This window comes from Suricata suricatta, chromosome 2, assembly GCF_006229205.1.
Source record: "Suricata suricatta isolate VVHF042 chromosome 2, meerkat_22Aug2017_6uvM2_HiC, whole genome shotgun sequence".
NCBI lineage: Eukaryota > Metazoa > Chordata > Mammalia > Carnivora > Herpestidae > Suricata > Suricata suricatta.
The window spans coordinates 5,995,607-6,006,715 of record NC_043701.1 but is presented as its reverse complement, the minus strand read 5'-3'; the positions used below and the strand labels follow the sequence as shown (position 1 = coordinate 6,006,715).

The following is an 11,109-nucleotide window of genomic DNA, read 5'->3' as shown; positions in this document are numbered from 1 at the left end:
GGTCCAGGCTCTTGACGACCTTTTCTCATTCTCCTTCCTTCCTCAAATGTTCCTGAGGTGATGAGCCTTTGCCTGCACACTGTCCACACGTTTAAACCCTTACTTCTTCTTTCCTGACCCTTCTCCCATCTCTCCAAGGGGATGGTGGAGGCCTTGAGGGAAGGAGTTGAGCTTTTTCCAATACCTTGTTTTCCCCATAGTATATCTCTGGCTTGGGGCTCAGGTCTCAGCTCTGGTGATGAGGTAATTCTGGACCATTGGTTTGGTCTTCTCTTTCTCTTAAGCCCACTCCAACTCTGTCTCTTTATGTCTTTACTTCTTGGTTCTCTCTCTCTCTCTCTTTTTTTTTTAAGTTTATTTGTTTTGAGAGATAGAGAGATTGAGATAAAGAGAGAATGAGAGGGAGGGAGAGTGAGGGCAAGCAGTGGAATGACAGAGAGTGAGAGAGGGAGAGATTTGAGAATTCCAAGCAGGCTTCACACTCTCAGTGCAGAGCTCACCTCAGGGCTTGAACCCAGGAATCATGAGATTATGATATAAGCTGAAATCAAGAATTGGACGCTTAACCAAGTGAGGTACCCACCCAACCCTCTTCATTTTTAAGTTTGTTGATGTATTTTTGTGTGGTGGTGGAGGAAGAGGAAGATCGAGAGGGAGAGAGGAGATCCAAAGTGAGCTCCGTGCTGACAGCAAATAGTCGGATGTGGGACTCGAACCCAGTAACCACAAGACCATGACCTGAGCCGAAGTCAGATGCTCTACCAACTGAGCCACCTAGGGCCCCTTGACTTCTTGGTTCTGTGCTCTTCTCTTTCTGGAGAGAGTAAGCCATTTGATAGAGAGGAAGACAAGATTTAGGAACCTGAATGCTCACGACGGGTGATTCTCACATGGTGTTAGATGTTTTTTTTTAAAAAATATTTGTTTATTTGTGAGAGTGGAAGGGGGGAGGGGTAGAGAGAGAGAGGGATAGAAAATCTGAAGCAGGCTCTTCATTGACAGCAGTGAGCCCAATGTGGGGCTAGAACTCACAAAGCAGGAGATCATGACTTGAGCTGAAGTCCAATGCTCAGTCGACTGAGCCACCCAGGTGCCCCAGCTTAATGGGTTTCTTAGCCCAGCCACACTACCTGCTCCTTTAGCAGAAGTCCCCAAGCCCTCTGTTCGATACACTCTATTGCCCAGAGCTGAGATTCTTTCAGGCCAGCATGACTCATCCCATCTGTCCCATGGCAAACATCCTCACCTGAGAACACCACAGACTCAAAGGAGCGTTTTCATATTTGTCATGGATGACCAGGTGCTGGGAGCCTCCTGAAGAAGTATAGACATGTGGGAAGTCAGGAGAGGCTGCATGGAGAAAGTCCAGTTTGAAATGGGCTTTGGAGAATGGGCAGGGTTTGTCTGGCTGGCAGGAAGCTGGAAGACATTGCAGAGGGCACACTAGCAATTTGGAGCAATGACAGAAATGGAGGGTTTGTGCCTCTACATGATGTGGGAGGCAGGTTATAGCCCAGATCACAGAGGTCTTGGGAACAACCCTCTGAAGGTATGGAAGTAGAGACTGAAGTCTTGTGACAAATCTGGGAGTGTGCGAGGACTAATTTAATTTTCAACCTTTATGCATAAAGATAACATTGTGGATTCAGGATCAGCAGTTCAAAAATTTCCCCTTGAAGGAACAGTACAGGGGGTAGGCTTCCTTCACTCTTTGTTTTGGGGTGGATATTGGTAACTTGGCTAAGAATCCATTATTGAGGAGAACTGTAGGAAAAGGCAGTGTGGAAGAGAAAGACCACAGGTCAAGTGCAAAGTCATAAGGGCCCCCCACTAGCACACTCTGCAAGGGCTCTGTACATCTGCCATTCCACTTAGAGGGACATCTTTTCTCCATTTTTGCCACACAAAACAGTGGGAGTGTGTGTTCACTGTTATAACAACGAAGTGCTTTTGGATTCCTTGATGAAAGATACAGCTCAGTTTAATGTGGTCTTAATGAGACATGAATTGTAGCGTGATCCAAATGAAGGAACTAGTAATCTGTTGATGATATATGTAATTGGTTTTCCATGAAATGTCAATTCTATGGAGTAGTTTTTCAAATACATTGGGAAGATTTTGCCGCAGTTATCCCATTAGTTGGCAAGAGGAAGACATCGTTGCAGCAGGAACATAAGCCCAAGAAATGAGATGTGTAGCCTGGATGCATCTGAGTGGGTGATGGGTCATAGGGCCAGTGGCACCCATGGGAGTCAGAGAAGGTACCAGAAAGAGGGAGCAGGTTCAGAGATAGGGACCATGGCCATGTCATGGGTGAGCACTGGGCAGAGATGGTGGGCACTCGTGCTTATGGGTTCACAGAGTGCTTGGCCAGAAGAAGCCATTCCCCATCCCCCATGCTTGGGGAGGGGCTGCTGGCTAAGGGGGTGGCCATGGTGCTCTCTGAGCATCCTCCGCTGTGATGTCTGGCATCACTTCGAAAGTTGCACACGGATCTACCATGGTCATGAATCTTTTCTGCTTTCCTTTTGACAGAGATGCTGAGCATTGTCCTTGTGGGGGGTATCGGCACTGGGAAGAGCGCCACAGGGAACACCATCCTTGGGAACCGTATCTTTCATGATCAGTTCCGAGCACAGCTGAACACCAAGACGACCCAGAGCAGCAGGAGGATGTGGGGCAGGTGGACAGTTGTGGTTGTGGACAGTCCCTTGCTCTGCCAGATGGCCATAACTGAGTGCAGTCAATCCTCTCTGGAGAAGGAGAAGAACAAGGTCATCAGACACTGTGAGAAAGGGAACATGGTTCTGGTCCTGGTGTTCCAGCTGGGACGCTTCACTGAGGAGGACAAAAAGGCAGTGAAGAAACTAGAGACCATCTTTGGGGAGGAAGTTTTGAAGTACACGATTGTGCTGTTCACCCGGAAGGAAGACCTAGAAGGGAAGGACCTCAAAGATTACCTCCAGGAAACAGATAACAAGGCTCTTAAGAACACAATTAAGAGGTGTGAGGGGCGAGTGTGTGCTTTTAATAACAAAGAAACTGGCCAAGCCAGGGAAAATCAGGCAACACTTCTTCTGACAATGGCCAGCGAGCTGATAAGGAGCCATGGAGGGCGTGGGTACCCCTATGAAGGAATGGGCAAAGGGAACAAAGACTTAGAAAAGTGCAAGTCCAAAAGCCTACTGAAAAACTTCAAAGATATGTTATTATAGGTAGCTGACATGCATGGGGTCTCTTTAAGTTAGAGACACCCTTATTTGGGGGTGGGGGGGGCGGTAGGGCTGGTGGGAGGGGAGGAGGGTCCATGATTTAGAGGGCTTGAGAGGCACATGCTGGTTACCTTGCAGTGCTTCAGCTGTTAGCGGGTGAATAAATTGTCAGGCCAGGGCAGGGGATTAGAAAGGAGAAAGGGAAATCTGGAAAGAGGCTCTTGAGATTGGGTGGCCATTGAGGGTCAAAATTAAGGCACAAGAATCACCTCACCTGTGGACACAGATTGGAGTCAGGACAGACACTGTGACCAAGGCCAAGGCCAGCCTGGGGTCAGAACACAGTCTAATACCCAAGAACCAGGGGATCCAGACACAAATGTAGAGCAATGAGCAATGAGTTGTCCAGCCAACCCCTGGGATGGCAGAGTGGACAAGCTGGGTCCCATGGGCCTTTGGATGCCCAGGGCTGCTTGCCAGCCCTGCTGATCCCCTGAGCTGCCTTGTCACCAGTGGGGCAGGACTCAGGGCCAGCACATTCCTTTCCTCACAGGGCAGATATTCCTTAGTGCTGTCTCCATTCCAAGCCTGAGTGAAAAGTGGGCACCAGTCTACTCTTCTTTCTTGTCCCTTAGGAAATGAACATGAGTCTGTGAGGTTTCCAAAGATTTTATTGCTAACCATTATAGTGAACTAGAATAGAATGAAAATCCAAAAATGTGGTAAAATTGCCAACATGAGACAATCTTGCAAAGTTCCAAAATTCTATGTAGAATTCTAGATTGCCTCTAGAAAAGTTGAAAATTTCTTTGCTCTCTCTCTCTCTTTTTAATCCCTGAGGGTGAGGAATTGGGGTAAAGCTTAGAGAATTCAACTAATAATGTCTTGAACACATTAAGGGCTTATTGTGTCTCTCATCAGGAAGTCCGAGCGTAGGCAGTCTGAGGCTAGTGTGGCATGTGGCCTCCACGCTTAAGGTTGCTTCTCCGTTCCAGGACGGTGGTGTTCTCTGACACCTGAGCAGATTATATTGAGGGCCACCTGGTGCAGGCAATATATGAGATGAGAACTATGGGGTCTTATTCCAGGTACGTGTAGTCAGATGCTTTCAGTATTAACTGTTTTATATATGCTTTGAGAACAGTATCTACGTCATCCATATGCTTTTATTTTTGGAAAGTTATCAGTTGCCTTCAACATGGACCGTCACCATCAATACTGTTGTACTCTGCATAAACCTGAATATGACAAATTCTGGAGAATGTATGTATAAGTATATTCAGTTGAGTGAAATAATAAATATGAATTATATTATAAATTCACACCTCCTGATTTCTATTTTTCTGACTCAGAGGCAGAGCATGGCTCCATGGAGAGGCAATGCAGATGTTTTGACACCTTGACTTTGGTGAGGTTTTTGCATCTTGGGTGCATGAGGACCTTTGAGTGGGTGACAGCCACTTCATGAGGGCTCTGCCAGCTCAGGAATCTTCCACTCTTGCATTTCACTAGAGTGAGGAGAAATAAATTAGAACCAGGAGCATGGGAGGAATAAAGTCTAGAAGGCATTTTGTGTCTCTTCCCAAGCTTCCCTTCTGTTTGAAGGCAGGCACAAACCTCAGTGGGCCACTCTAGGTTGACCAGGTGACATTGGAGCTGCACGAGGTGGGGGATGGTTGGGCTAAGCAACGTAGTGTCTTTTCCCAGGGTAGGGCTTAACACCCATCTCCACTTTCAGACCACGCCTGAGATGAGCAACAATACTGCCAAGTGAGTTCCTCCGAGAGGCACATGCTGAGAGTTAGGAATGCCAGAGATTTCCTGGGTGCAGGGGATGATGCCATGGCTGTTTAGGACTAAAGAGGAAGAAGAGGGCTGCCTGAGTGATTCAGTCAGTTAAGCATTTGACTTTTGGTTTCAGCTCAGGTCATGACCTCATAGTTTCATGAGTTCAAGACCCGCATCTGCTTGGGATTCTCTCTCTCTTTCGCTCTTTCTGCCCCTCCCCTGCTCGCTCTGTCTCTTTCTCTGTTGAAAATAAAGAAATAATCATAAACACATCTCAAAACAATAAAGAGGGGGCAGAATCAGTCTGAGAGCTTTCACACTGTGATGTAGGGCTAACAGATGACAGAGGAAAGTGGGGAGGTTCTACTTGGGTAGGGAGAGCTGCACATCTGACGAGTGAGTTCTAGGGAAAGGACTGACTCATAATGACGATATCCTGCTTTGGTCAGACACTGGCAGCCTTTGACTAGGGACTAGCTGGGAAGGGCATGGCTTTGGCTCAAAGCTGAAGTGGGTCCTGTAGTGTCATAGATGGAGACTGCCAGCAATCTACTGTCCTTGGAGCAGGATGGAAGTTTCCTGCCCTTCCTTCCCCCTCCCCTCCTCTCCTTTTCTCTTCTGTTCTTTTTTTTTTTTTTTAAGAATGTGTTTACTATTTTTGAGAGAGAGAGAGAAAGGGAGAGAGCAAGCAGGGGAGGGGCAGAGAGAAAGAGAGGGAGATACTGAATCGAAAGCAGGCTCCGGGCTCCAAGCTGTCAGCACAGAGCATGGGACTCCACCTCACAGACCTTGAGATCATAACCTGAGCTGAAGTTGAATGCTTAACTGACTGGGCCACCTAGGCACCCCTCTTCTGTTCTCTTTTCAGTGCTGTACATTAAATCTCTAGAAGCTACTCATCTTATAGATGGGAATATGCACTTTAGGACAAACATATCCTATTCCCCAACTCCCCCACCCACCCCTGCCACCACCCAGGCCCTGACAACCACCATCCTCCTCCCCATTTCTATGAGTTAGACTTTTTTAGATTCCACGTGTAGGTGAGATCATAGATCCGTCTTTCTCTGCCGGACTTATTTCAGATAGGATAATTCCCACAAGGCCCATCCATGCTTTGGCAAAGGCAGGATTTCCTTTTTGTAAAGCTGAATAATATTCCATTATCTCTGTATACTACATCTCATTTATCCATTCATCTGTTTGTTTTTTAAATTTTTAATGTTTTTATTTATTTTTTAGAGAGAAATAGAGAGAGAGAGAGAGAGAGAGAGAGAGAGAGAGAGAGAGAGAGAAAGAAAACTAACAGGAGAGATGCAGAAAGAGAAGGAGACACAGATTCTGAAGCAGGCTCCAGGCTCTGAGCTGTCAGCACAGAGCCGGACACCGGGCTTGAACTCATGAACTAAGAGATCTTGACCTGAGCCAAAGTCGGACGCTTAACTGACTGAGCCACCCAGGTGCCTCTATCCATTCATCTGTTGATAGATACTTAGGCTGTGTCCATATCTTGGCTATTGAGAATAACGCTGCAATGAACTTGGGGGTGCAGATATTATTTTCTTTGGATATACACCCAGATATGGGATTGATGAATCAAATCATATGGTAGTTCTATTTTTAGTTTTTTTTAAAGATTTTATTCTTAAGTAATTTCTACACCCAGCATGGCTTTGAGCTCACAACACTGAGATTAGCCCCCTTTACTGAACCAGCCAAGCACCCCCATTTTTAATTTCTTGAGGAACTTCTATGCTGTTTTCCAGAGTGGCTTCACCAATTTGCATTCCCACCAACAGTGTATAGAGTTCCTTTTCTCCACATTCTCGCCAACATTTGTTATCTTTTTTTTAAAGTTTATTTATTTTGAGAGAGAGAGAGTGAGCATGAGTGGGGTAGGGACAGAGAGAGAGAGGGAGAGAGAATCCCAAGCAGGCTCCTTGCTGTCAGCACAGAGCCCAATATGGGGCTCAAACTCACAAACCTGAGATCATGACCTGAGCCAAAGTCTGGTGCTTAACCGACTGAGACACCCTGGTGTACCTCCCTCCCACTGTGGTTTTGATTTGCATTTCCCTGATGAGGAGTGTGATGTTGAGTACCTTTTCATGGTCTTGCTGCCCATTTGTATGTCTTCTTTGGAAAAATATCTGTTTAGGTGCTTTGCCCATCTTTTAATTAGTTTTTTGTTTGTTTTTGTTGTTGTTTTTTGCTATTGCATTGTATGAGTTCCTTATACATTCTGGATAGTACCTCCTTATCAGATGTATCATTTGCAAACATCTTCTCCCATTATGTACATTGTCTTTTTCAATTTGCTAATTGTTTCTCCTGCTGTGCAGAAGCTTTTTACTTTAAGGTTATTTCACTTACCTAGATTTGCTTTTGTTGTCTGTGCAAAACAATTATCGCCAAGACCAATCTCAAGGAGTGTTTTTCCTGAGTTTTCTTCTGGTAGATTTACCATTTCAGGCCTTAAACTTACATCTTTAATTCACGTTGAGCTAATATTTGAAAAATATAACAGTCCAGTTTCATTCTTTTGCATGTGGATATCCAATGTCCCAATACCGTTGATTGAAGAGACTGTCCTCTCCCCATCGAGTACTCTTGGCTTCCTTGTCAAAGGTTAGTTTATTAATTTTTCTTTTCTTTTTAAAAAATGTTTTTAAAATTTAATTGATTTATTATTTGTTTATTTTTGAGAAGAGAGGATGCTCGTAAGCCAGGAGCAGAGAGAGAGAGAGGGAGAGAGAGAGAATTCCACACAGGCTCTGCACTGTCAGCATGGAGTCTGAAGCTGGGGCTTGAGCTCATGAACCGTGGATCATGACTGGAGTCAAAGATGGATGCTTAATTGACTGAGCTACTCAAGTGCCCCAATGTTTATTTATTTTTGGGAGATAGAGCAAGACAGTGTGCAAGCTGAGGAGGGGCAAAGAGAGATGGGGGGACACATGACCCAAAACAGTCTCTGCACTAACGACAGAAAGCCCGATGCGGGGCCCAAACTCAACAGATGATGAGATCACGACCTGAAGCTGGACACTTAACTGACTGAGCCACCTATGCACCCCAGCTGACTAATACATTTTCTTCAAGGGAGCCGCCGAGACTGGTGCACCCTCTTGGCTACCACATCCACACGGATCCACTTCTCCATGTATGTTTGAAGATCGGTTCCCATGGGATTCCATGGGATCTCGCTTCCTGCAAAGTGACTAAAAGAGGGAGATTTCTAGATTGAATTGGAGCCCTTGTCACTGCATTTCGTCTTGGGCTACAACCAGCGCTCAGGGTCTTCCTCCTCCACCATCTGTCTTCCTTTCCCTCACTCAGCTCTCATTGCTGCTTGTGTCAGTGTTTCCCTGTCGTGTGACCTAAACCCTTATTGCTGAAGGATCTAAGACCTGGTAAGATCCCAAGACTATCTCAAGCATGTGTGTCTTAACAAGACCATTCAATACTGGTCATGAACTGTCCATCCTGCCTGTTGAGTGAGATATCATGGATGTCACATGGTGGTTCCCGACTGGGAATGATTTTGCCCCACAAGTAGGCTTGGCAATCTCTGGAGACATTTTTGGTTGTCACAGCAGGGGGCTGCTACTGGCACGTAGTAGATAGAGGCCAGGGATGCTGCTAAACATCCTGCCACACATAGGACAGTCCCCGTGTGGCCCCATATGTCGATAGTACTGAGGCCGAGAGACCCTGATGCAATGGATTGAAGTGATGAATTGAAGGGTGTCCAGATGTGCCAACTGTCTTTGGATTAGAGAGTGGGAGAAGCAGCTTTGAAGGAAGTGTTTTCCCCTTATTTACTGTGTCCCTGTTTGGCTAATGCATTGCGTGTGTACCTATTTGTCACACTGGATCATTCAGCGTCCCCAGACTCTTCCGCCCCCCACACAGCCTCCCCTTCCTTATAGCGACCCCCATCACTTCCTGTTCTCTCTTCCTGCCCTGAGAAACACTTTGTTCAGAATATGGCTTTTGTGGTGAGTTTAATTTTTAGAGTAAAAAAACAAAACTTTTCTGATTGCAAAAAGACAGGAAATCTGAAAAAAAAAAAAAAAACCCAAACCCTCATCTTCCTATTCCATCCTTACAGTTGTTTGTACCGTGGACCCATTGGCCTAGCCTTCCCTGCTGCCATATTGTCCTCCTCCCTACTGGACTTAGGCCTCAGCATATCTCATCTTCTGTTTTACCAGCAGAGGCAATGTGATGCTAACAGGAAAACTTTGTGGACTTAATTCTTGTGTTTATTTCTGAGAATAGACACAGGATATACTTTCTAGATTGGTGTGAAATCTACCTGTGAACAACATGATACATTTTGATCTTTGATTGCGAACATCTTCCATCTATTGCTTTTCACCTACAGTTTCTTCATATGTATTAGGGGGTGGTCATGTGGGGGGCCTGAGTTTCCTGACTGCCAGGTTAGAAGACAGTGTGTGGGCTAGATGAAAGGGGGTCAAGCCTGAGCCAGTGGTGTTATGCCCAAATGAGCCTCTGGAAATAGATTTATAATTTGTCTATAACAAGGTTATAGTAAGTTCAAAATGAGGTCATTTAGACAGGATGAATGTTTCCCTAGCTTTCACTCTTCCTGCTGGGGCAGCCCTCCAGAGCCCCCACAAGTTCTGATTCTCCTTGAATATATTTCTGAAATTCCCCAAAGGTTGAATCCCATTCGCACCTGAAAACTTCTGTGACCTGCCATGCGGTATGACCATGTTTTTCCTTTCCCTGATATGAATCCTCTGCCGGGTACTGCCTCGAAGGCACGACTGATCATTAGGCATGACTCAATTTCATTGGTCACCCAGGTTCTAACATTGCCAGGTCTACTGGGGACTGGAGCTTCTGCCAATCACCCCTGGTATTTCTTCTAACTGTCTGTTTCCATTTGAGCAATGAGGTTCTCATGGGCACCACTGTCAGATCCACTGGCCACTCATTCCCTTCCTCCCTGGGTTTCCTACATTGGAAATGGTGACACTCCATGGAGGCCCATGCCAAGACCCTTGACTTAGGCAAAAATCCCCAACAGAACAATAGCAAATTATAAGTCAGTCAGAGAAAGTCAGGTATCATGTTTTCACTCATATGTGGAATTTGAGAAACTTAACAGAAGACCATGGGGGAAGGGACAGGGAAAAATAGTTTCAAACTGAAAGGGAGGCAAACCATAAGAGACTCTTAAATACAGAGAACAAACTGAGGGTTGATGGAGGGTGTAGGGGAGGGGGAAATGGGTGGTGGGCATTGAGGAGGGCACTTGATGGGATGAGCATGGGGTGCTCTACGTAAGCAGTGAATCATGGGAATCTACCCCTTGAAGCCAAGAGCACATTGTATACACTGTATGTTAGCTAACTTGACAATAAATTATATTAAAAAAAATATATAAAGGCAAAAGAAATACTAGCAGATTGGGTACAGCAACTTCTAAAAAGAAGAGTAGACCATGAGAAGTATGTACCATCTAAAAATATATCTACCTGGGATTTAATCCTGGTTCAATATGTCAGTGTATTTTACCCTATAAATAGAATGAAGGATAGAAATCACATGATTATCTCAAAAGATGCAGAAAAAACATTTGACAAGCTCCAACACACATTCATGATAAATGCCCAATAAACTGGGAGAGTGGGAGAAGTCACTTTGAAGGAAGTGTTTTTTCCCTAATTCACAGTGTTCCTGTTTGGCTAATGCATTGCGTGTGTACCTACTTGTCACATTGGATCATCCAGCATCCCCCGACTCCCCTGCCCCACACACAGCCTCCCCTTGTCTAAACTCAAAGCTATTCATATTGTGGCCTCCATGCAACTCTCTGCTCACAATTCTTACTTCTGTAGTCACACCTCAGGGTGTGGCCCTCCTGCCCGCACTGCTTCCTGCCGCGCTCCTGCCGCCTCCCAGACACACATACACACTGTAGATGACCAAGCCAACAACAAGTGAGGGAGGAGCAGAGAGAGAGTCCTAAGAGGGGAGGAGAGAGAGAGATGTGGGGCTCACCCAAGGTTCATGTTTTACCCAAAGCTGGGCACATGCTCACTGGATGTGGGACTCGAACTCATGAACTGTG

The 11,109-nt window shown here is 45.7% G+C and overlaps 1 protein-coding gene across 2 annotated transcripts in view; it reads left to right on the top strand.

Annotated features, from left to right (window-relative positions):
* LOC115277424 (GTPase IMAP family member 8-like) overlaps positions 1-4,534 on the top strand; it is a 22,085-nt gene extending 17,551 nt beyond the window's left edge. For both annotated transcript variants that reach the window (XM_029921577.1, XM_029921579.1), the window contains exon 4: positions 2,536-4,534. In XM_029921577.1, the coding sequence (XP_029777437.1) occupies positions 2,536-3,215 (680 nt within the window). In that variant the 3' untranslated portion in view covers positions 3,216-4,534. The remainder of the gene's footprint in view (positions 1-2,535) is intronic.
* Positions 4,535-11,109: the final 6,575 nt, after the last annotated feature.